The sequence below is a fragment of the Labrus mixtus genome, chromosome 1 (assembly GCF_963584025.1).
Source record: "Labrus mixtus chromosome 1, fLabMix1.1, whole genome shotgun sequence".
NCBI lineage: Eukaryota > Metazoa > Chordata > Actinopteri > Labriformes > Labridae > Labrus > Labrus mixtus.
In genome coordinates, this window is record NC_083612.1 from 11,983,900 (window position 1) to 12,010,041 (window position 26,142).

A 26,142-nucleotide genomic window follows, 5' to 3' on the forward strand; every position below is an offset into this window, starting at 1 on the left:
ACCTCCAAAACTCCATAGTGCACCTTTAAATATACGAAGTCCCTGAAGTCTCAACAAGTTAAATAAATACATTTCTTAGTTGAGCTTATAATGCTGTGTTATAATAATGATATGCCTGTTTCTGGACACACTGGTGAAATTGTCTCTTTATATTTGAATTACTGACAAATTGTGAACTGTAGTGATTTTATCCCTTTGTTGATGTCCTGTATTTACATTATTTAATGTGCTTTTGTATGGACATATGGGTCTTAAATAACGAATAAAGTAAAGAAAGGATATGTTGTGCGCACAAGTTGGATGATAATTTATGGGAACGAGATAATTATCTTCTTGTGGGAACAAGATAAACGCTTGTGCGCACAAGTTAGATGATCATTTATGGGAACAAGATCATTATTTTGTGTTTGCACAAGTTGTTCTCTTGAGCACACATGATTTCCTCTAACTTGTGCACACAAGTTAAAATCCTGTGCGCACAACTTTAACTTTTTGGGACTTCATGGGTTCTGTATGTACTGAAGACTTATCTTTTTAATCTGTCTTCTAATTTGGAGTATTTTTTTGAATGATTTAAACTTTTAGCAAAGTTTGTTTGTGGTTCTTCTCATTCTTCAATATAGATCATTGTGAAACTTTATGGTTTACTTGTACATTTCTTAGTGTAACATGTTTGCTTAGACATTTTCTTTCTGAGACAGCAACATATCATGATGGGAATAATCATCTCCTCCGCCGCTAGAGGGCAGAATCTCAAACACCAAAACCGGAAGCGGAAGTAGTAGCCGTTCATCCTCACCGAGGAAGAAGTGAAAAAAGAAAACAATCACACACGGCGGGTTTATGTCGTGTTTTCTTGTTTTGCACTTTTTCACCACAGTTTTTTTTTTTTTTATCGCTTTATCGTAAAGATTTGACTGACACGACACCATGCCGGTTATCTGTGCGGTATCAGGGTGCAACAATAAGTTTATCAAAGGGTCGGAAATACGATTTTACAGGTAAGTTATCATATTTGAGTTCTCGGTAATTACCGAGGCTTTGACTAGGGAGAGCATAAAAACATTCACAACGTTAATTATAGAACATTTTAATTCAAAGTGTCTATTATACATTTTAGAATAGTTAATGCAAACTGGAAAAAAAACCAGTCCACCATGGTTAATCAGACAAGAAGGTAGTAAATAACGATGACCTTTTATTGCACTTCAATCAAATGAAATAACTTACAATATAAACTCGCTTGGCATCTGGTCTGTTAATGTTTTTACAGGGATGTAACTTGGAAACTGTCTTGAGACTGTCTCCCACCTAGAAATGAGACAATAAACCTTAACACACCGACTTCTCTGACACATAGATTATATTATAAACTACAGGTATTTGTCTTTAATAATGAAGTGCATTCTGTGGCATGTGCAACAGTAACACATCCTTAGCAATGCCTGCAGCCTGGTTTGAAGCTGTGTCCTCCCTCTCATATTTTTTTTTTTTTTTTTTAGATTTCCACTCAGCAAACCTCAACTGGCCAACAAATGGGTGCACAGCCTGGGGATGAGGAACTTCGTCCCAACTGCAAACACCTGCCTTTGCTCGGAGCATTTCAGGGCAGACTGCTTCAGAGACTACAACGGCAAACAGTTTCTGAGGGAGGATGCCGTGCCCACCATATTCAACAACGGGAAGGACTCGTCGAAGGTGTGCGGTTACAACATGGAATGATAGTGTTTTCTAATGTTTCATTTTGTCGTCCGAACAATGCACCATGTTTTTACGTTTACATACAAGCCAAACGTTAAATGTGAAAATCCAACAGATTGAACTGCGTAAGAGAGTAGTGCCACCAAAGGAGACAAACGTTGCAAACCCAGTGATGACACAGGGGGAAGGAGACAGAGCCAGGGAGGCCGTTGGTCTCCGCAGAGACAAAAGAGGAGGAATGAGGGTGAGTTTACTTATACTGTTGGTAAATTATGTTTTTTTAGACATCATGACAAAACTCCTTTGTGTATAATTTTAATTATACATGACGATCAGAATTATTTCAAGTTGGAGCACAATGTATAAATCAGTCCTACAATAAAACAATCACCAAAATGTCTTGGTCAAAAATGAGCCTTTAAAGAAAGTGATCACTGTGCTGTCCAGTATGCGTTGAATCATTAACATTGTTTTTTTTTCTGATCAACAACTATATAGAAAAGACGTTACCTGTGGTGGTGACAGCGTCCCTTGTAATGTACTTGATTATTTTTCATAGGGTGGACGAGGAAGCCGTGGAGGAAAACAGTTTTCTGACAGGTGAGACCGTGTGTTTGTGTGTTTCTCCATTCTCACTGGAGCCCTACTGAAGATTTTAACAAAAGCCTTTATGTCTTTATGTATGTTCACCTCTTTATCTCAGTGAAGTTCAGAAACAGTGAGCTCTTTTCCAGCATGTAGCCCATCATCCCAGACAAGCTACTTTTGTTTCACTCAGGCACTAGAAATATATTTGTGTGGGGGGCATTTGCTGATAGTTTCTGCTGCTGGCTCCATCACTTGGTGTCTAGGGAACAAAACAGAGCAAATGCAAAATCAAGTTTGTGACATAATGTTCATTTTTTGAGTCATTATATAATCTGAAAATGGTAATTCTCTTTTGATGATAGTAACACCTGATCAAATGCAAAGGGGAAGATAATTAAAAACTCATAAAAGTGCAATAAAATACTAAGAGGAGACTCTTTCTTTTTCTTAGTAACTTAACCAACACTGGGATCAGGTCCAGGCAGTTCTGTTTCTATGTTCTACTTTTGCATCTTAAATTCTGTGATTGTTTGTCCAGTAACACAGCTGGACATAAGGAGCTAAAATTAGGAGGACTTGTATGACCTGTTATTTAGATTCCTTTCTTACTCAAGACAGAAAAGGGTGGTCAATGAATTGTAAATTACTGTAATCTTTATGCCATGTGTTGAGGGGCTGTAGTTCCCATAGTACAAGATGAGGCAGGTTCAGGGACTGTTGTAAACTGCAGTGCTTTATGACAAAACTGTAGCTGGAATAAATTAAACATTTGGAAATGATGCATCTGTAGGAGTTTTCTTATTTTCCCTAAGACCAGGGGCATGATACCGACAAGAATTAAATCTAAATATGGATTTGACCATTGTTTCATAATGATATGAAAGACAAAATTGTCCAGACCCGCCCCTCCCCTCATATTGAATGTCTCATATTTGAAATTGTCCTTGCCAGTGGTTTGAACCTGCAACAGAAAACTCCCTCTGTGTAACTGTAGATGTTAAATAGAGAGAGTTTATATCCAGCTGAAACCAGAAAAGAAAAGTGAAACAATGTTGAACAGAAAGGAGGGTGAACAATGTTTTAAACATTCCTGTTTAAAAAAAACTCAATTTTGCACTATTTAAGACGAGAGAAAAATATGAAGTCAGGCTGTGCAATATGTCGCATTGAAGGCAGCGAGCAGCATTGAACTGCTAGTCTAACAACGATGATTTTAAATATGTAAAATAAACAAGTCCATCAGTAACGTGAGTCTCTCTTGATGTATCGTGTGCAGGCAGGCCTTAGGAGCCAAGAGCCGAGTCTACGACAACAAAGGCCGGCTGCTGTCCAACAGTAAGGACATGTGCGACTGTCTGGATGTGGACTGCATGGGCTGCTTCTATCCATGCCCCGAGTGCGGCTCACGAAAGTGCGGAGTGGAGTGTCGCTGCGACAGGAAGTGGCTTTACGAGCAGGTGGAAGTGGAGGGCGGAGAGATCATCCGGAACAAGTTTGCTTTTTAATCAGCAGTGACTCTTTAGATGCTCTATCGTGATACCAGGGAAACAAAACGTTCATTCTCTCTAAATTCAGCAAACACTGTGATGCTTCATTGAAGGAATCCTCCTGAGTGTTTTAATGATATTTATCAGATTGATGAAGCGACAGTCTGTGGTGGAAGACTGTGCAGAGCGGTGTTTATCTTCAGCGGAATCCTTCATGTTCATTCTGTTACTCCTGAGAAAACTGTTCTTGAATGTCATTGTAAATAAAACGTTTTCTTTTTTTAAATATTTAATATCTTCATTGTTTGTTTGTCCTGAATTTCCCAATTGGTACATCTCTAGCCCCAATGACATACTGAATCTTAGTAAGTTTAATTAAAACATTTATTTTTAATCATTCACAAAAAAGAAAAAAATATACAAGGCATCAAATAAACTGACATCAGGCTAAAGCCAAACAGAAGAGCTGATGAAGTATTTAAGGGTTTGAAGGAGCCGTATCTCTAGTGCAGGTTGGTTATATCATGGGACACTTATAAACAACAGAAGCATGTATGTGTAGACATTATGGGATTTCACTCCAAAAATGGTCGACCAAACATGTTATAAAAACTAGACAGTACACATTATTTTCAATTCTTAATTCTAAATGTTACCTAGCAACCATTACAAGCAGCTATCTGTCTTTCTACAATGAGGGAGAATACTCTAAATCAGGCGGTGAAAGGGTCAGCACTACATCTGTAGTCCCTGAGTGCCTCTGTATATCTGTTCAGTATCAGAGCCAGAGGAGAAGCAGTCCATCAGGAACAGCAACATACCTACCTTCTTGACTAAAAGCCATACTTCCATTAAGGGTCTCATTGAAATCACCGCCAGAGGTATGTTATATAGGTGCCTTTAACAAGTAAAGACATTAATTAAAGTGTCTGTGTGAGTCATCTCAGCAATCCATCTAATAAATTAAAATGTCATTCATTTGTATTTCCATGAGGTCATTTCAGGCTGATTATCACAGACTGGACAAACACTAGGGGATCATCGTTTTTTGTTTTTTTTCTTCTTTCATCACGCAGACCAAAGGCAGCGTGACACAGCAGTTCATCACGCTGAATAAAGAAAGAGCTGCAGAGAGGCTGAGACAGTAATGTCTCATTTATACACATCCTGCTGTCCTGTGGCTCAGCTGTAGGTCAGGAGTCATCAGGTCCAGGGTTGCTGTCCTGTAGAGTAATGTTGTGTGCAGAAGGCTGACCATCACATCACCGAAACCACCAAATGTAAACACCTCATTCATAAGAAGTTGGGACTTTGTTAGAATGTAAATGTTAACAATGATTTGCAAAACACTGAAAGCCCATATTTGATTGAAAAAACAAACTTACATGTTGTCAGAATCAATTTCAAATTGGGAAAAATCATTTTTCAAACACACGGCAATTTTGAGATTCAAAAATGTATACTCTATTTCAAATCAAATAGGGAGTTTCTATGTTTTGCAAATCAAAACATTTTGTTTTTATTTACATTTTATGTAATGTTCAACATTTTTAGGATTTGGGGTTGAAGGTGTTAAATCCATATATTTTTGTTCTTCTTCGCATTGTCACTGTTTTTATAATGCATTTAAAAGGTCCTCTTATAAATGAAGTTTATTAATATTATAGAACTTATTCTAGAGCAGAGAGAAAAGTCTTTGCAAACAAGTCATTCATCAAAGTTTATTCTTCAAACTCAAACTTCAGTTCAAGTTTAAATATTTTCTCCGGGATAAAAATGCACTTTGTGACTGCTGCTGAGAATATTATTAAGCATTAGTTATTATTAATCATAATTTGATCAATCAATCAATCAATCAATCAATCAATCAATCAATCAATCAATCAATCAATCAATCAATCTTTATTTGTCTAGCACCAATTCATAACAAATGTTATCTCAAGACACTTTTCAAAAGAGCAGGTAGAAGACCTTACTCTTTTCGTCATATTATCTACAAAGACCCAACATGTTTTGAGCAGAATCCAGACAGTGAACTGAAATGGCAGACAAAAAGTATTCAACATAAAAAAACACAAATGCCAGTAATCGAACAAAAGAGCAGAAAACAACATTTATTAATGACATTTAAGATGTTGCAAACCAAATTCAATACTTTTAAGGCCTCATTTTGTAATATATCATTATGGCTTTTAAAAATTATTTTAAAACCATGCTAGTATCCTTACGTAAACGAAAGCAGAGTGCTCTTATACATTATTGTCTAATTATGCAGTAACAGTTTTTATTTATCATTCAAAGCAGAGTACCACTGCTTCCCGAACATGAGCACCACACAAGCAGCTTTTTCTTTACATCAAAATCTGATCATAAATCAACCAAGAACCCGGCAGATGATGCAGAATCGACCATTAATTAGTGCATGCATTTAGAGCCCAGAGGATGAATCAAACTGAGTTTAGGGATCATCAGACAACATCTATTTGATTCATCACCATGACGACTGGTCAACTTATCTGTTGTGCATGACGATCAATCTGAATTACTTAAATGCTCCTTTGACCAAAGTCTTTTTTGTTTATCAGTCAAAGAATCTCGACATCCAAAGCAGTGACTGCCATTAAAGCCAATGGCAATTAAGTTAAAATATAATATAACAAGAGGACGCTTCCTAATTACTTTGGTGATCCCCTGATGGTTCCTCCAGTGCCACTTCAAGGTTGACTTTTGTCACCTTTAGTGAAATTTCTTGTCAACTTCTGGATGGGCCGTCAGTGAATTTGGTACCCTCAGGATGAAATGTAATAACTTTGTCAGTCCTGTAACCTTCTATCAGGGCGATCGTGAGGGCAAAGCTTTAATCCGTCCATTACATCAGGGTTTTAGAGTCATTGTGAACATTACGCATGCTGGCATTAGCAGTTAGCTCAAAGCCTCTCTGTTCATAAGTAGAGCCCCACAGAGCTGGTTTGAGATTCTTAGTCTTTTAATAGACGACATCATTTGATTTGCTAACACAAAGCAGTCCAGTTGCTGTGGGGAAGAATAAATTAGTGGATGTTTCAGTGCAGCGCTGCAGCTCAGACTCTTAAACATTTCAGTTTGGAGTGCCCCCTTCACACCCGTACACTCACTGGCTTAAATCACATATTAATTACATTCAAGCTGCAAAACCAGGATCCTTCCAATCACATTAAGACTGTTTGCTCCTGCAAACTCTGAGAAACCGCTTATTCATGTTCCCAAAAAAAGCCCGGTGTGATTTTAAAAGCTGTTTACAGCAGACGGAGGGGACAAAAATGCACTCTGGATTGTACTGTTTATAACCTTAAAAAAAATACGACCATAGCTTTAAAAATCCAACTAAATAAAGAATGAATCATAGTTTGACATAAAGCCATCCACTCCATGGCCTTGTCCCTCCAGCAGAGGCAGCAGAGCAACAAATGGTCTATAAACTTGATCAAATGTCTGAAGCTAAATATTGGCTGCGGCAGCCATTACTAGGAGGGAGCACAAACCTCTGGGGGGGCCTCTGGATGAAAACACACTGCTATTTAAGGACACAAATGATCTGAGAGGAGGGAAATCTGTCTCCTGATATCCTTCCTGCAGTGTCCACACTAAACTCCAGATGTGAAACATGAGTCATGTGAGGAGCTGCATAGACTCAAAGGCTGAAATAAAAAATCTATGAACACAACGGGTAACATGCACAGAGCAGATTTAGGGGAGGGTCTGTCCAGTGTTTCACTGGAGTATAAATTTGTGTGTACTGTTAAGTATTGCTGATATATCATTAATATTCTGAATGAGCTTGTTTTGATATTCTGTCGTCCTGAAGCAACTAGTCAAATCATTAATCAGTTGTAGAGAAAGTTAAAAGAAAAGAAATGTGGCTGATCATTTCAGCCATTTGTCAGACATCTCAACTAAGAGTGTACAGTCATCCTGGCTGTTTTGCACTGCTGTTAGAAAGAGCTAGAATATCCTAACTTTTCAATTCTAGCATGCTCATGTTGGGGTTGTATCAAGTCAACTTTGGTTATATTCTTTAATAATTATTTCTAATTATTAATAATATAAATAAGATATCATTAAACTGTGTTTAATCTCGTTTTGGGGCACCACCCTGTACTCAGGGAAATATAACCAAAATATCACTCAAATCAGTCTCAAATGAGTTATTTAATTACTAATATTATTAATAATTAATAACTATATTTAATAAATTGAAGGCGTGAAATCCGTACACAAAGCCTTCGCACCCAGCTTATATCACAATGCAAATACACCAGTAATCACAAACAACTGCTCTCTTAAATTATAACAGAATTTATTTAAACAAAGCAACATCAATCCAAAATCAATGAACTTAATCAAACAAATAACTATCATAAACTAATCTAAGCAACAAACATTATCAAGCAAGGCTTGTGGAAGGGGTGTGAATGTGTGTGTGTGTGTGTGTGTGTGTGTGTGTGTGTGTGTGTGAAAGAGAGAGAGGGGGGGAAGAAGAAAAGGGGGAGATTGCTTCGTCCCACGTGGTCGCCCTTACGATGGCACACACCTAACAAAGACCTAATGTGGCCTTAATGTCTAAAAGAGACCGAGTTCGGCCCTACACGATCTGTGTCTCTGAGGCGTCTGGATGGCCGCGAGTGTATAGATCTCTGTGTGTGTGGGTGTGTAGCCTATGTGCGTAATGGGGGAAGAAAAGAGGATAAAAGAGGAGCGTAGAGGAGGAGAGAAATGCGTGCCTGAAGAGGCCGGATCACAGTCCGAATCCCGCACCACAACTCGGAGTAATTCCCTTCATTCACAGAAACAAACCAATGGCCGAATTCAAGTTAATACGACTTACACTGGCCTTTCTGATCAGAAGAATAATACCCGGTTATAACGCTGTTACGCTAAACACATATAGGACGCAGCGGTCCGAAATGGGAACAACAAGAGTTTTAAACAGGTAAAACTCAGGACGCGACGGTCCAACAAAGATAAAAATTACAGTTTCTGCTTCAATCAATCAATTATTAAAAACACTCTCTAAAGCTAATTCTGCCCAGACCTAATTAAGCCTCACTTGTGAATCGCTTTGCCTGCGATTGGTGAAGGAAAGGGAGTCCGGCGATAAAAACAGATCTTCTGTCCGTCCTGGTGTAGAGGCGTCTGATGGCGGCGAGGGTTCCTTACGGCAAGAGCGGCTTCGTTGGTTCTCCGTCGAGGGGAAAGATGTCCGTTTATGTCCTTTCGTGCAGGACGGAATAAGGCCGTTATCTTTCTGATTAACTGTTATAGCCTAACACTCTCCGAGAAACTGAGATGCGTTCACTGGACAATCCGAGCTCGGAATTTGGAACACTGCCGGCCGCGGATTACCTGCGCGCCAAAACTTTAAAACAAAGGAAGTTTGTTGCAGGAAACAGGAGGTGAGCTTGTATCTCCGAGCACTTTAAGTCGGCGCGTGGAAAGAGGATGAACGAGGGGAGTCTCAGAGTTTTATCACCTGGCCGCCTTCCTGTGGGGTCTCCCTCAGGTTCCGGTCCCCCCTTTACGTCACACGTAGGTGTGAAGTGCCGCAGGGAATTCTGGGATAAAGAGTTCTTTTAGGCCATCTCAGTAATATAACTCAAAGTCCATGGTTTGACTGTCCTAAGCCTGCGTGGCCCAACATCCCCCCTTTGTCCTGAAGAATGGGATTGCGGGTCACAGTCTTTAGGGCAAATAGGGCCAACAGTCCATGTGTTAGGAGACAAACGTTCAAATAGTTAGTGAGCAACAGTCCATACATTTTGAGAGGCATTCGGTCTGGGCAGACACTGAGGCAAAGTCTGGGCAGACTGTCTAATTATGTCTAAAGCTAGGCATACAACATAACCAGGCATTAGCAAAGCTTTGCTACTCAAGGTGCATTCTTTAACAAAACAAATGAAACAAACAGACAAGAGGAGGAGAGAAAGAGAAGAGTATCAGGTGTAGATTTGTGAACTCCTAGCCTGGGCAGGAGTAAGCCTGTGGGAAGGTGTTTGTGGCATGTAGGTGTGTAAATGTACATGTACATTATGTGTCTCCCTACCAATGTCAAAACACAAAAACAGGGACTAGGAAACATTCATGTCGGGAGAGTGACATTGTTGTGTTTCCAGAATGGAGGCTATACCCCACTCCTATGTGGAGTCAGAATCGGGTTCTCTGTAAGCGAGGGAGGCCCCCTGACCTACCACCTCTTTCATGCGCTCCAACTCCCTGGCAGAACTTGCTTCCTTAGGGAGCTCGTAGGAACTCCGGTTATACCTACCCTTCTGTCTCAGGCTACGGCCATCCCGAGAGTTCCGTTTGGATCTGGTAGTTCTCAGTTCTCCAGGCTGGAACCTACTCTGTGGTTGAGTCCCACGTTCACCCCCCTGGCTCTGTTCTCTATTCTGCCAGTGATGTGGTCTCTTGTTGCCCTCACGTGTCACGTGACATAAGCGTGTCTGCCAAACCACCTGTGCGAATTTCTTGATCTCTTTCATCCTAAGCTGATGTGTACGACTATGCAGGGTGACATCTGACCGCACGCAGCCATGCAGATTGTGCATGAAGATGGACTTGAAAGTTTGGTTCTCTTCCAAACCTGGAGCCTCACGTCCCTGGAAATATGCAGATCTTAGGCGCCAGTAATAATCTTTGGGGGCCTCGTGCTTCTGGTGCAGGACACTGAAAGCACTAAGAAGGGCAGATGCAGGGTCAATGTAGGTGGAGTATTCCTGGCGCAAAGCATTGCAGAGCGCAGAGTACTGGTATCTGATCTCAGGCTGAAGGGTAGTCGTGAAGTTACGGACACTCTTGGAAGTTGTCTTCCAGATCAGCCTGAGTTTTTCTCTTGTGGATGCATCAGGTACATCACTGAGACACAGGTTAATCGCTCTGAGGTAATCATCGATGCAGCGGTCTGAGTTATCTGGGTCAAACCGCTCTACATCCTGTGCCATAGATTCAATGAGCCTTATGCGCATTCTTTGATCTCTGGGTAAAAGGGAGCCATCCGAGTCATCTGAGGTTTGGATATTCCTCAGCTGTGAATCCTGCGATGGGAACCTACAGGTAGCAGGAGGGGGCCGGGTGTTATCTCTGCCTCTGGGGGCCGAGAAGTCACCCCCCTTTCTATGTGGTGATTCCAACCTGTGAAGGTGTGAAAGGGTGTCACAGCTGTCAGGGAACTGGGGTGTTTCCCCAAGGAGGGGGGCTCCACAGTCAAAATCAGGGAAAAATAGACTTATTTCCTCAGTCCTTTGGTTGTCCTGGCTGCTCGGTTCTTTACTGAGCTTTTTCAGCAGGGTTGTTTGATCATTTGAGGGGCTTGGTCCAGGATCGGAGTCATATCCTGACGATATGTCTTGCTCCATGCTTACCTGTACTCCCTGAATTAATTCAAACAAGTCCAACACTTTCTGCTTGGCAGTTTGTAAGTGCTGACTAACAGATTTGTTTCCTTTCTGCAAGGATCGGACCTTTGGTGGGAGTGTCCCCATGAAAGCACGGACACTCCTAGCCGTAGTCTTCCAGATCCGTTTCAGTTTTTCCTGTGAGGACGCATGAGGCAGGTCACGGAGACAATGGTCGACTTCTCTAAGGTAGTCGTTACTACTTGAATCTGGGCTATCTGGGTCAAAACGCTTCAGATCTTTGGCCTGAGGTTCCATCTGCCTGGTTCGCAGACCCTGACCCGAAGGCTGGCGAGGGCCGTCCGAGTCGTCTGACGAATCGTAAGCCCTGTGGTTATCACGGTAGTACGGTTGCAACCGTGGCGGGGTTTGTGTTCGGCTCAGACGTGGCCGTCTATCATGGGACAGGTAATATTCGGTGCCCGATTGGACCCGTGCCTCCTCCCTGTCTCTAGGGGGCGTGAAGTCCCTCTTCCTGCGGGGTGAGGGTTCTCTTGGCTCAAAGCGTATTGCAGAACGCGGGGGCCTTGGGGCATTTCCCCATGACGGTGCTTCATGGTCTGGGGAGGCGTGGCGCCCTTCATCTTTACTCACCCAGCTCTTTACCGGGTAGTCTGAGGACGTGTGCGCTTTTGTGCCTGGGTCGACCCGGCGGTATCTTCCCCTCTCCTCCAGATCCTTCAACATGTCTGTCTCCCTCCTCCATGTGCTTGGTTCAGTCTCCCATCCTTCGTCTGAGGTTTCCTCAGCTGACATGGGGGCTGCAGTACTTATCTGCCTATCCTGAAATCTGGGTACCGTGTCACTTCGTTTCGTCTGTTCGGCCAGTTTGCTGCTTTCATGCAGTGTTTTATTCTCCTCCTGCAGGGCCATGCAATTTTCCTGCAAGGTCTTTAGTTTATCCTGCAATCTTTCGAAGTCGTCCCGCAGGATCTGTCCTTCTTCTTGTACCCGGGCTAGCTGTGCCCGGTGTATCTCATTCTGCACATTTGATTTGTGCTGATAAAGGAGGAGAATTTTGCCTAGAACATCTGAAGTTGTGCGTGTTGGCTTCCCAGTTGGTTGATTTGCATATTCAACCAAGCCCTTTAGTTTCTCTTCACATGTGCTGAGGGTGTAGGAGTTCAGACTGTCGAGCTGCTCTATAGGGGGGTGGATAAGATTAGCAACTACGTCTTGAAGGGGTGGATCGTCTGATCCACAGCGAGCCTTGGCCCATGGTTGATGTATGTCTTCTGCATGCATTCTGTCTTTGTTAGGGGTGATCCTGGCTCTGTGGTTGACAAGATCAACTAGCTCCTCTAATTTCTTATCCCTAATGCTAATTGAATAGCTATATAGGTTGGCACTCTCCTCTGAGGAGAGGTTCGTCAGACCGGCAGCAGTTTCTTGCAGTGCTCCGTCGTCTGATCCAAAAGGAGTCTCAGCTCCCGGCTCACCTAGGGTCTTGGTACACATTTTCGTGATAAAATGGAACCACAGTGGATTACTGTTAAAAACGCTAAGCTAAACAAAGCTAGATCAACACCAGAGCAAATCTTATCTAGGTTTCCCAATTGATCACTGTAGTCTATCCTGGAAGATAAGAGAGGGGATTCACACCTCAAGTCTTCAAAGGAAGGGAGGAACTCACACCTCTCGGACAGCTGGCTATGCGACAATGATGAGGTTACACTCTCATCTGGCCAAATGGCTCTCAAACAACAAGGAGCACCACAATCCTTTAGTAGAATTATTCAGGATCAATGCAACAAATCAAGTTCATTGAGAACGTCACACTAGCTGCATCCTTATGTCCAATTGTTGTATGGACACAAAGGGGACAACAGTTATTGCTTTAACTGTTAACCAACAACATACAACACAACTAAGCCACAGCTTGATGTCTGCTTTGCTTAAACAACAAAAAATTTAAAGAAAATATAATTTTCTTCAGAAAGATCCCTTTTAGGATTTAAGTTCGGATTACTGTGCCTTTACAGGGCAATAAAGCTGGTTTATTGAAGGCCTCACACGGGCTGCACCATTTGTTGGGGTTGTATCAAGTCAACTTTGGTTATATTCTTTAATAATTATTTCTAATTATTAATAATATAAATAAGATATCATTAAACTGTGTTTAATCTCGTTTTGGGGCACCACCCTGTACTCAGGGAAATATAACCAAAATATCACTCAAATCAGTCTCAAATGAGTTATTTAATTACTAATATTATTAATAATTAATAACTATATTTAATAAATTGAAGGCGTGAAATCCGTACACAAAGCCTTCGCACCCAGCTTATATCACAATGCAAATACACCAGTAATCACAAACAACTGCTCTCTTAAATTATAACAGAATTTATTTAAACAAAGCAACATCAATCCAAAATCAATGAACTTAATCAAACAAATAACTATCATAAACTAATCTAAGCAACAAACATTATCAAGCAAGGCTTGTGGAAGGGGTGTGAATGTGTGTGTGTGTGTGTGTGTGTGTGTGTGTGTGTGTGTGTGTGTGTGTGAAAGAGAGAGAGGGGGGGAAGAAGAAAAGGGGGAGATTGCTTCGTCCCACGTGGTCGCCCTTACGATGGCACACACCTAACAAAGACCTAATGTGGCCTTAATGTCTAAAAGAGACCGAGTTCGGCCCTACACGATCTGTGTCTCTGAGGCGTCTGGATGGCCGCGAGTGTATAGATCTCTGTGTGTGTGGGTGTGTAGCCTATGTGCGTAATGGGGGAAGAAAAGAGGATAAAAGAGGAGCGTAGAGGAGGAGAGAAATGCGTGCCTGAAGAGGCCGGATCACAGTCCGAATCCCGCACCACAACTCGGAGTAATTCCCTTCATTCACAGAAACAAACCAATGGCCGAATTCAAGTTAATACGACTTACACTGGCCTTTCTGATCAGAAGAATAATACCCGGTTATAACGCTGTTACGCTAAACACATATAGGACGCAGCGGTCCGAAATGGGAACAACAAGAGTTTTAAACAGGTAAAACTCAGGACGCGACGGTCCAACAAAGATAAAAATTACAGTTTCTGCTTCAATCAATCAATTATTAAAAACACTCTCTAAAGCTAATTCTGCCCAGACCTAATTAAGCCTCACTTGTGAATCGCTTTGCCTGCGATTGGTGAAGGAAAGGGAGTCCGGCGATAAAAACAGATCTTCTGTCCGTCCTGGTGTAGAGGCGTCTGATGGCGGCGAGGGTTCCTTACGGCAAGAGCGGCTTCGTTGGTTCTCCGTCGAGGGGAAAGATGTCCGTTTATGTCCTTTCGTGCAGGACGGAATAAGGCCGTTATCTTTCTGATTAACTGTTATAGCCTAACACTCTCCGAGAAACTGAGATGCGTTCACTGGACAATCCGAGCTCGGAATTTGGAACACTGCCGGCCGCGGATTACCTGCGCGCCAAAACTTTAAAACAAAGGAAGTTTGTTGCAGGAAACAGGAGGTGAGCTTGTATCTCCGAGCACTTTAAGTCGGCGCGTGGAAAGAGGATGAACGAGGGGAGTCTCAGAGTTTTATCACCTGGCCGCCTTCCTGTGGGGTCTCCCTCAGGTTCCGGTCCCCCCTTTACGTCACACGTAGGTGTGAAGTGCCGCAGGGAATTCTGGGATAAAGAGTTCTTTTAGGCCATCTCAGTAATATAACTCAAAGTCCATGGTTTGACTGTCCTAAGCCTGCGTGGCCCAACACTCACAATGACAAATCTAAAACAATTTGTAAGTAGTTAGAATATACGTTTCCCTATTCTTATTATGCTGCCAACTAACTTGGATATCTTTTATTAATCCTAACATTTTTTTTCAATCATGCTACACACACACACACAGGCCAGGAATATACACATATGCAATACACAAACGTGCACAAACAGGATCCTATGGGCATGCACTAATGGAGAGATGTCAGAGTGAGGGGCTGCACATGTAAGAGCGCCTATAAATATACGTGTGTTCGGTGCTTTGCTCTAGGGCACACTGGCAGTGCTTGGGATGTCAGCTGCCACCTCTCCAGCTACCAGAGAAATTTCTCCATTCTTGCTTCGTATGGGACTTGAAACAGTGACCCCACAGTTCCCAACCCCAGTCTCTACAGACTGAGCTACTGCTGCTACTTAATTGTACTTCATACAGGTGACAGCGGCTGATATTCTGTCGTCAGTTTTGCAGATGATTACAAAACACTAAATGTTGTACTGATAATGGTGCTGCATCAAATCAGTCCTCAAAGGGACATGGTAATGGATTCTACTGTTTCCTCTTCCCAGGACGTTCAGATTTTGTAACAAAGGCTATATCATTTTTTCTGTTTTTATTATTGTTTGATTATTGTTGAAACTTATTTACATTTTTTCTAACTGTTGGTCCAATCCTGTCTCCTGAGTAAGGACAAAGAAATGTAAGCAATACGAAGATGTGGTTGAGCATTTCCCCACACTTCGTTTTAGATTAAATCACTATGACATCCACTCCTCAAATCAGAAAATGTCCTGTTTTATCTCTACATATAGAAACAGACTACTGAAGTCTCATTTCTGATGCCTCTGTGCAGGTTTGTTTGGTTTGTGAGCTGCTTATTTCTTACACATAACATCAGATTTACGTCATTATTTAACTTCTGGCAAAATAACATTAATAAGAGGCTTGTGTCAATTATGAAAATTGGATTTCTTCTAATTTATATATTTCTTGTCCACGGCTACAGAATAATTCAAGACTGATTTTCTTGGTGTCTCGGATCAGTTAATCCAATTTAAGTAAAGCTGTAGGTGATGTGTTTATGTTATTACTCCACACTGTATTCTCTTCTTATTTCTTTTCATGAGCTGATATTTCTAAAAAAGAGCTGCAGTATTTTTTTCTGGCATCTTTATCTCCCTATTTCTCTGACTCCTTCGTGTCTCATGTATTCTTCATTCCCTCCTCTGGCCGTTTACCTCAGGCTGCTCGGTCTGAAATAAATATTGTTGATGCTGCGACAGCACAGGCGAAGACAGCAGCTTCAGTCCAAGTCTACAGCTTATAAAACACAGGTCAGCTTTGCCTGCAGGGTCGTCATCACTCCATCCCGTCTCAACTCTTTCTCCTCCCAGCGTCCAAACAACAAACTGAAACTCTTCACACTCCTCTCCCACATCGCTACTTTCTGAACTTTTCTCAGTTTGCTGCTCCTTAAAAGGGCACAAAAAACTTTCTGTAATCCCTCTCTCAACTTATTTCTTTTTGTCTTATTGATCCTTCTGCCCCATTACGTTCTATCAATCATTTCATTGATTGTCTCACTTCTTAGGGCACCACAGCGTTGACCTGTGCACCACTGGCTGGCTGAAATATTGATACTCTTTAAATACAAGCTCCCTACAGTTGCACAAATTTCAAATCCCTCCCGATTAGGTTCAGCTCAATTGTCATTATACAGTACAGGTTTGCACAGGGAAATGCAGTTATAGCCTGCTCTACAATACTCACACAGTAAAGGTATTACTACATATTCTTATATTGAACTCATTGAAAAATAAACCAATTAAAAAGTCAATTGAATAGAACAAATGTAATAAAAGAATCACTAAACATCGGAAAATAAAGGTGAAATAAGTAAGTATACATAAAACAGGAAACACAGAATGGACAATAAGTATGTAAGAAGACCTTGATCAAGTAGATATTAAAGAGGACATATTAAACTCCTTTTCAAACAGTCCCCTGTGGTCTAAATGAAACATCTGTGCTGTGCTTTGGTCAAAATATAACATGAATCAAGCACCAGAGGAGGTTTGTGACCCTGTATAAACCAGCTCTCTCAGAACGCTCCGTTTTGGTGTGTGTGTCTCTTTAAATGCAATGAGCCCCCCCTCACCCCGCCCCTCTCTTCCGCGGGGTGTGCCGACGAGTTTAGCTTTGAGCTTTCATGGCAACTCGTCAGCATGTCCCCAGAGAAAAACATGGCTGCCAGAGACAACACAGGAGGGGAGGTAACCAGAATCCCACTGTGACATCACAAAGAGAGCAAATTTGAAACGGAGCACTTTTCTCTGTGTTGTAAGATTTACACAGACCACAAACAAAGGACTGGATGGGTTTATTTCACATTTTGTGGGTTGGTAGACACTCAGGTTACCCAAATATATGTTCAAAAACTCAGTAAAAGTAGATTTTTCATAATATGTCCCCTTTAAGGTGTAAAGGTCAGGGTATTTTGCAAAAGAACAACACAATGAATTCATTGTAAAACACACATGCAGGGCCATATATAAGGCTGTTTGCGATGCGTCAGCTAGACTAAATGGCAAGAAGGACAGTACCCAGGCTGATTCAGTTTCTTTCTGAGACAGTGGTAATTAGCAATTAGCATCAGTGTGACGAGGACTGCAGTACCCTTGTTCCCTCGCAGGGTAAATCTCATGGAAAATAAAACTGGTAAGTGTCACTGTCTGTGGCAATTAACTGTCATGTTAAAGAGTGAGTTGTCTTTCATTAGCAGAGGCCTCAGGTTTGTTCATGTCTCTGAATAATAAGATCATACTGTAACAATCTGCTTCAGGCTGAAAACAAGCCTTTCCATTATTGTGTTATAGAAATGATGACAGTCTGCAGAAGACTTCGGCAGAGAGCAGATTGTTATTCTGCATATTTTTCTGCAAAGATCTTCATTTATTCTGCTTGTGTGGAGTTTGGGGTTTGGGTTTCATTAATTTATTTGGCAGTTTAAGAAAGGCAAAGAAACAAAACCTACGCATGCATTATTTCTACTGCTCAGACTTGGTAGAACAACCTTGTACACCTAAATTATGAAATGCATTAATCCCGCAAGGGGAAATTCAGTTTTACACTGTTATTTAACATGCTACACACACACATGCACACACAGGAGCCTATGGACATGCATTAGCGCTCCTGGGTGGGGGGGGAGGAGGAAGTGGACTGGCACCTCTCCAGCTACCAGACTGGGTCCGCACCGGGACTTGAGCCGGCGACCCTCAGGTTCCCAACCCAAGTCCCTGCAGACTAAGCTACTGTCTCCCTGACATCATATCTGCAACAGCCAGACATTGTAGGCCACTGAAAGAGTTCAGATGAGCAGGAGATTTTACCCACTGAGCTCTTGGAAAAAGTATCACTTAGACATGCAATAAATCAGCGTGATAACTTACTCAGAAACAATGTTTGAGAAAAATGTATTTGACGTGTATTTTGATTTAAGTTTGTCTCATGTGCCAACTGCAAAAAAATTATTGGCAGCACTTTTTAGGGCTGTCATGTCATCCATCTTTTTAGAAAAGTCTACAGTCCAAACATGACTGAACTGACCGCGTCGACACAGAGCCCTGAACTGATGCAGGAACCTTCATCATCATAACCAAAGACCAATCAGTGGCATTTTCTGATGCGCTTGAAGGAGAACATGTTGCACAGCATTGATTTGAAACACTGTAACTTGTATAAAAAAAGACAACACACAAACACTTGGTGATGCATGTTTATTTTAATACCAAGTCAAGTGACACTAACGTTACAAGTAAATAAATGATGGACATAAGGTTTATTTAAAAGGGCAGACAGCTGGGTCTCCAGTGAAGAGACCACAGTGTGTGGTTTTTATGTTGCACGGTCTGCACTCGCAGTGTGTGGCCACAGGGTAGGTGGCGCTCTCTGGACATCCTTGAATCTGTTTCACCTCGTAGGTCCAGTTCCCGATGCAGACCTGCTGTTTATCCTCGTCAGCATTGCTGATGTAAGCCGAGTCCTGTCGTCCACAACAAGCGGAGGGACAGCGTGATCAAACACATGAATGCAAATAAATCAGCAACAAAAAGGGCTGCTGTCCATCCACTTTGAAAATAGCTACAACTTTCAACCCTGGAGCCGGATCAGAAGAGTTATCTTAACACATCTGTGCACATGAGCAGTGGTTAAATGTTTGTTTCTTTTACAATAGTACTAAAGTGGAGTTTAAATGATCTTGTCCTGCTTGTATAATTCCATATTCTCCTCATCCATATGAAGTCCTCATCCACTACATTTCAGAGGGAAAAATTTCACAATTAACTTTTTTATACACTTGACAGATTTAGTTACATGTTTAAACTGAAACTGTTTGCATACAAACCTATTAAAAGCTTATAAAAAGGATAATTTTCACAATAAAATAAACAACCCATCAGTGTATAATCGCAAATGAAACAATACGTCTATTAGCAGAAAGCAAGTAAGAATCTATTTGAATGATTGAGTATTTTCTTCCCCTTTTGACTGATAGCATCATTGATTAATGATTTGCAGTAACTTTGACGTTTGGGGCTGTCAGCTCTATTAAACAAGCATTGTGAACTGGTCTCTTTGGGCAGGTGTAAAGGCATTTCCTTCTCTTTTGGATTTATAAGAAACCCCAAAAAGTAATACTTGAGAATCTAATTAAAATGCTATAAAACTGAACAGAGAAAATTATCATAAATTTAATCCATAAAGAATATAATCAGTAGTTACGCCACAATACTATAATATTCTGCTGTAGCCTTAATGCTCTTGTCAAAAATAATCTACTAAAGTAAAGGTAAAACAAAAGGATTCACTGGACTCCTTCACACAGACAGAATCCACAGAAATACATCTGCCACATGTGATTCATGTGCTCCAGTACTTTCTTTGGATTCTGCCGATGTGATGGAGTCCTTTGAGTTATTTTCAAAGTCTTAGGTCCTTCACTGAGAGCACCGACCTCCATCTGTAAAGAGGCTGGAGAGTTTGAAAACATTGCTTGTAAAAAAGTTTTGAGTATTTTGTATTTATACCATGCTTAAAGTAGACTTTCCTGATTATACTTGCATACTCTCAGTTTTGTTGTTAGGACATTTCTGTTATATCAAAGGACTTTTAAAGTGTAACGCTAAGGATTTTGATTCTTCCCCTTCCCATACACACGAGCAGAATAAATGCTTGGTCTGCTGAGGAGATGTTTTTTCAGTGTTGTGAATGAGCCGTTACCTTGTTGTAGCAATGTCCTGCACATTCAGTGGTAAAGACGGGCTCATTACGGCCGCAGAGCTCCACTTGGATGACTTTATTGGTTAGATGACAGCCGGATTTGCAGACCTTCCTCGCCCCTGCTACCGCCAGCATTGCTGCCATGACAACCAGCTTCATTGTCTGTATGGTGCAGCACATGCGCCTGCCACAAGAGGGGATCAGGTGTCACCTCACATACTTTAAAGAAACACCATGAGATCCAACGAGTTACATGTAGATTAGAGTGTGATCACCACTTTGCTCTTTGTCTTGTGAATTTGGTGGTTGAATGATTTACTGATCAAATGATCAGTTTCGAATTTGCCTCTCTCTGAAGAAGGGAAGTCTAATGAATGGTTAACTGTAGAGCAGCTAAAATGATTTGAATCCCTTTAACCACTAGTTGGATTACAAAATAATGACAGAACAAGCTAACAAGCTGCATTCACAGCGTTTCTAATAAGAGCGCTAACACAATCTGGACGCACACTGTGTTAAACTTTATACTGTAAGATATTTGAACTATCGTCTTGCGCATTCCTGCACAACTGTACAGCTCCTCAGATGCACCTCTATTTAATCTTAATCTATTTGAGATTCTTGACAGAACTGGCATTCAATACTTTTTCTCCTTTTTAAATTCTACTTCTGTTTTCCTTGTTTTTGCACTAAAAACACAAAGACAGATTCCTTGTATTTATAGACCTAATTAGCCATTAACCTGATTCTGAAGTATTCCTCAAGCTGCATGTTGAAAAGGTCGCTCACATCCCGCATTAAAGGACAGTGAGAAACACAGGGAACCTAACATGTCGATAAAGAAATATAAAAGTGACAGTCCACTAGCGAGTTGAATTGGTTAATATATTCACATACTTTGTAACACAAGCACTGAATAGTCCAAGAAGAAGCTCTGAGAGTGACTCACCACATGCATCCGGACAATGAGCTGCGATTAAAGCTACTGAAAAGCAACAGCCCGGAGAAACGTTCTCAAAATAAGGTTGAAAGTGTTTTTTTGAGAACCATTAATTTTAGCTGATTTGTTCAATGCCATGAACGGTATTATGTTGCATATTTGTGATCAAAAACAAACATATATTTGCTTTAAAGCTCAAAGTGGATATTTTTTTAATAATTTGGATTGATTGTGGTTTTAAACTCATTTTGGACAGTTTTCAGGTTCTCTACTGCACAGAGACTAGCAGGCTTTTATGAGTGTTATCTTTGGTCTGGTTTAATTTATTTTTTAAATGAAAAAGTGAATATGTTTATGTACTTCCCTCTCTTTAAAAGAAGATAGATGTCAGTGAAATGACCTTTCACTACATCAGCAGAATAACATCCATCAGGGATAAAGAGGGAGACTGGCAATTATTATTACAATATACTGAACATTAACTTTCATCCTTACAGAAGAACCAAGGAGACATGCAACCATACAATAATTTTCCGGCAAAAAGTCTGGTCACTGTTATGAGCCAGACCATGATATGCCATGCTGCCGTTGCTCACACTAACGAAGTTAATTTAAACCTGTTTTTAAGTTTTTTTCTGTGCCTTTTCAACTCTGGGAAGCATAAAAGAGGAATAACTTAAATCAAAAGAAAAAAAATTACTCATTATCACGGAAAAATTGAGTAATAAAAAGTATGGCTGCATGTCTGCTTAGGGCTTCCGTACATACCAAGATAAATGGTACTATAAATAAAATTAAGTAACAAGCAAATACAAAAAACTCAAAATCACCTATCAAAACAAAACTAAATCATCCTTTACAGGGGGTTTGCAACTTTTGACTTGAGCTACTTTGAAAGAACAGTACCGTTGTTAAGATTTGCCTAGCTGTATATATAATCTCAATATGATTTTAGAAACATCAGGATCATTGATACACTTTAAGCCTTTTGCAGGTTATCTACATAAATCTTGAACAGAAACGTACCTGTAGAGCTTTGTTGTTGTTGTTGTTGTTGCTGTTGCTTTAATTGCAGTTGTCTTCACGTCTTCTGTTCAGTTATTCTCTAAACATCTGGACCAGCTTCAGACCTGAGGCCGTCATCTCTGTTACTTAAATAGTGCTGTACTTAAATCCTTTTAATCTATTGAACCTTGGGGTTGGCAGAGTTTTCCACTGTTTAGACCTCCTTGTATCTATTCATCTCTTTTCCTCAGTAGTTTGGGGGATGCCCCGTGGCTCAAGGCCTCTCTCTCTCTTCAGAGGGGGAGCAGCCAGTCAGTATCTGCTGATATTTTGTTTAGATTAAACGGCTAAAAGGCTTAGACGGAACTCACAAATAGAAATAAATGTCGGCCCCCAGATGGAAAACACTGACAACAACATCACTGATAAATGTCTGATGTCTCTGCTTTGTCATTTTTCCAGCGTATTTAAGGCAGTGCTCATAGGTTGTTGCCAATATATATGCGGGTCAGTGTTTTTTTTAACAATTACATTCATGCAATATATACAACTTGTTGTCTGGACCAGCCTGTCAGCTATGACTTGACAGAGACAGAGCAAACTATGAGCCTAAATCCTCGGGAAGATGTTCTGGTTTGGATTGTTAAAAATAATCAATTTCCATTAGGCAAGGCCAGCAGGTGAATCTGTGTCTATGGGGGGGGGGGGGGGGGGGGGGGGGGGGGCAGAAGGGCTCTGCAGTCAGGGACTTCAGATCACCAGATTCTTTATGCCCTTAGAGCTGATTACTCATTGTAATCGTTCACTTTTATTGACAGACACAACACAATTCTTGTTCACTTTAAAGAAAAAACATTTAAAGGGCACGAAAGAGCTTTGTTCCTAAAATATTTAGATAAGTTAAGTTTCATCATAATTAGATAAGTTTCATCTAATTATCTGTCTGTATTTATGAATCTGTAAATACTATCAGTGAGAAGAGACAAAATGAGGAGGTGTAGCACGTAGCCTGTAATCATTTTACTGCTCTTAGTCTTTTATTCTATTAATTTTGCACTCTTCTGTCCTCTGTTGCTTTGATATATTCATTTAACCATCTATCTTTTATTCTTTATGTTTGTATTGTTCTCATCATCAAGTTGACTTTTTATCTTTTGTTTAATTTTCCTTAATTGTCTGTCTTTGTAGCTTTAACTGACTTTTGAGACCAGCCTGGTGTATCTTTCTTATTCCTGTTATTTGCCCATATATTATTTTTGTACTCTGTTTTTGGCCTGACTCTTGATGTCTGTTCTGTTGTGGTTTTGAGTTTATGTCTTTGCTTTGTCTGTCAAAGCACTTGTTAACATTAGTTTACAAGACACACGTTACTTCTAATTGTCACTGTCCATGGCAGCCTCTACCATCAGTGCGTGAATGTGTAGGTGTGACCTGCGGTGTTAAAGCGCTTTGGGTAGTCAGAAGACTAGAAAAACAATATACCAGTGTTTCCTCTAGGTTTACAGCGTTGGGGGGGTGGGGACAAGCCGACATGCCGACACGCTGACACAAACACTTGAAGGAATCTTGGTGTTCATGCGTTACTTTTAATGACAGCTGTCCTTTTCTATCGGAAAGGTATCCTTAAATGACTTCTTTCCCTGATTTCCGATATCTCTATCCACTATCCTATCCCTACAATAAAGGCAGAAAAAGCCCAAAAATAAATCTTAAAAAAAAAATATATATATATATATATATTTTTTTTTTTAACTTGACATTCAGGGGGGGCGGGCCGCCCCCCAATATAATGGTAGGGGAAACACTGTATACCATATACCATCTACCATTAAAAGGTGCTATATAAATAAAGTCATTATTATTAAAGATGTATAAATAAAAATACTACAGTCTAGCAAATTAAAGGTCCTTAATAACTGTCCTTAAAAACATGACTTGAGTATATGTATTTTACTTTACCTCACACAGCTGAGACAGCCTCCAGGCCTGCTGTTTTTGATTCATTCTGTGGACTGCAGCATTCAGTACAAAGTTAGCACTGCACCATGAGCCGCGATATCTGCAGTGACAGTACAATAGAAGAACTTGGCTAGCAGCCACAGTTCATTCACCTGCTCTTCTGTCTCCCCTTGCAGCCACCCGGGACTCCCGGTTCCTCAGCATCCTGCCTCACCTGCCTAACAAGGCTGCAACGACTTTTATAGAGTGTCACCTTCGTCCTCTAAGGCAATGTTTCCTTTAGTGAAACGTCAGCGGGAATACATCATTGTTAGCATGAATTTCGTCCTTAATTAACAGCAGCCAGAGTTGATTAATGTTGTATTCAGAGTAATACACATCATTAGTTATTTTTTGAGTGGTCTGAATAGCAGCTTGTATTATTTTCTTGAAATCAGCACATCTACGCTGAAATTGATTTATTAAGTACGGAGAGGAAACCATTACAGACACGTAAGCACAGCGCTGATATGCTAATTACATTTACAGTTTTTTACAGTCAACAAAGGGCAGGTAGACCTTTAAGACATTATCATTGTTCCTAAATATAGCCTTTGTTTCCTGGATGAAAGTTAAATGTACTATGTGGAATCTTCCAGCAGCGTAGTAACTACATACTGTACGTGTGCTTTGGACCACTAGCTGTATCATGGATGGCTGAAATCAACACTGGGTGTCATTAAACTTAAGTCAGTAGCTAAGTTTACGAGAGCCCTACCGATTAATCGGCCGGCCAATAATATCGGCTGAAATTAGCACATCAAGTGACTATCGGTATCTGCTCAATTTATCACAGACATGCGCCGATATTACTAGATTTATTCACCAGTCAGAAAGCAGTTTCATTGTTTTACACTAGCTGTTCTCTTTCTGGCTGTCACCAGGAGAGTGTGCTAAATGGATTTCAACAAGCATTATCACTCATTATAACAGTGTTAAGTGGTGATCCACGTACATGAAAAGTTACTTTCCAGTTGAGTGACCATCTTGTCTGAATAATATATCTTTTCCACAAGTGTTTGATAACTTAATTTAAGCGCTCAATGCAAAAAGAAAAAGAAGTGTATATCTATATCCATCTATTTCTACAGGTAGAAGATATCTAAGAAAGATATCAGCTGATATATCCGTATTGGATTGTTTTCCTCTTCCTAATATCGATATCGGCCCGAGAAATCCCATATCGGTTGGGCGCTGATGTTTACATTTACAAAACTTGTTCAACCCAATTAAAATCATACTGATTGGGGATTCAAGCCTTACTGTTCATATTGAAGCTAAAGGCATGGTACACCTGCATTAAGCATATTATTAGAAAAGAAAACAAACTTGAGACATATGCAGAGCTGTACCAACAGTCTAATCTGCCAGAAATAACAGAAGAAGAAACAGAGTCCAGCACGACGACGACAGTATTGCCTTCATATTTACTGTAAATCAGATGGCTTCATAGTGGAAAGGAAAGAGTGGAAAGAGAACATACTGGCGAGCAGAAAAAAAAAAGTATGATGTATCTTCATTACGTGCTTGACGATTCGATCGGTTTCTCACTGCTGCGTGAAATAAACGTCATCACCCCCACCCACATGCTTGTGGTAGATATTTGAATTAATGTTACCTGAAAGTTACAACCGTGCATCTTAGTCCAACCAGCTGGTGTGAATCACAAAGACAAAAGAAATGTCCCTTTCAGAAAAAGTTATTCTTCTCCTAAAGCACAACAGATTCTCCTTTTCATTAGGAAAGATTTGCAAAAACCTTTTGACTTTGTGTTGTTATAGGTGAAGTGGGGTTTGCTCGGGTTAGCTAGTGTTGCTAATTGTTGTTGCTGCAGCTGTTCAGAGAAGCTTGAGACATAAGGCAAGCTACATATACATCACTTTTGTTGGATTTTTTCCTGGCAAAATATGTCTAAAGTCTTTAAAACATAGATAATGGTACATAGAGGGTCAAAGGCAGACCTAGAAAGTGTGGGCGTGTATCGCTTTTTTGTATAGAGAAATGAATAG

The 26,142-nt window shown here is 40.6% G+C and overlaps 2 protein-coding genes across 2 annotated transcripts; one reads left to right on the forward strand and one right to left on the reverse strand.

The window, feature by feature from the left end:
* Positions 1-794: 794 nt before the first annotated feature.
* Positions 795-4,067, forward strand: arl14ep (ADP-ribosylation factor-like 14 effector protein). Its single transcript, XM_061065288.1, has 5 exons — positions 795-1,001; positions 1,503-1,698; positions 1,817-1,945; positions 2,261-2,301; positions 3,566-4,067. Exons 1-5 carry the CDS (start codon positions 931-933, stop codon positions 3,792-3,794), a joined length of 666 nt encoding a protein of 221 aa, XP_060921271.1. The 5' UTR covers positions 795-930; the 3' UTR covers positions 3,795-4,067.
* Positions 4,068-18,686: 14,619 nt separating this feature from the next.
* On the reverse strand, positions 18,687-22,178 carry LOC132980218 (gonadotropin subunit beta-1-like). The gene is made up of 3 exons (XM_061046217.1): positions 22,157-22,178; positions 20,191-20,374; positions 18,687-18,952 (listed from the first exon to the last, which is right to left on the reverse strand). Exons 2-3 carry the CDS (start codon positions 20,368-20,370, stop codon positions 18,749-18,751), a joined length of 384 nt encoding a protein of 127 aa, XP_060902200.1. The 5' UTR covers positions 20,371-20,374; positions 22,157-22,178; the 3' UTR covers positions 18,687-18,748.
* Positions 22,179-26,142: the final 3,964 nt, after the last annotated feature.

Excerpts from the sequence above, each read along its gene's own strand:
- arl14ep (XM_061065288.1), top strand. The coding sequence starts at position 931 with ATGCCGGTTATCTGTGCGGTATCAGGGTGCAACAATAAGTTTATCAAA. Across the intron at positions 1,946-2,260 it reads ACAAAAGAGGAGGAATGAGG|GGTGGACGAGGAAGCCGTGG; the intron begins GTGAGTTTACTT and ends TATTTTTCATAG. Across the intron at positions 2,302-3,565 it reads GGAAAACAGTTTTCTGACAG|GCAGGCCTTAGGAGCCAAGA; the intron begins GTGAGACCGTGT and ends TATCGTGTGCAG.
- LOC132980218 (XM_061046217.1), bottom strand. The coding sequence starts at position 20,370 with ATGTGCTGCACCATACAGACAATGAAGCTGGTTGTCATGGCAGCAATG. Across the intron at positions 18,953-20,190 it reads CAGGACATTGCTACAACAAG|GACTCGGCTTACATCAGCAA; the intron begins GTAACGGCTCAT and ends TGTGGACGACAG.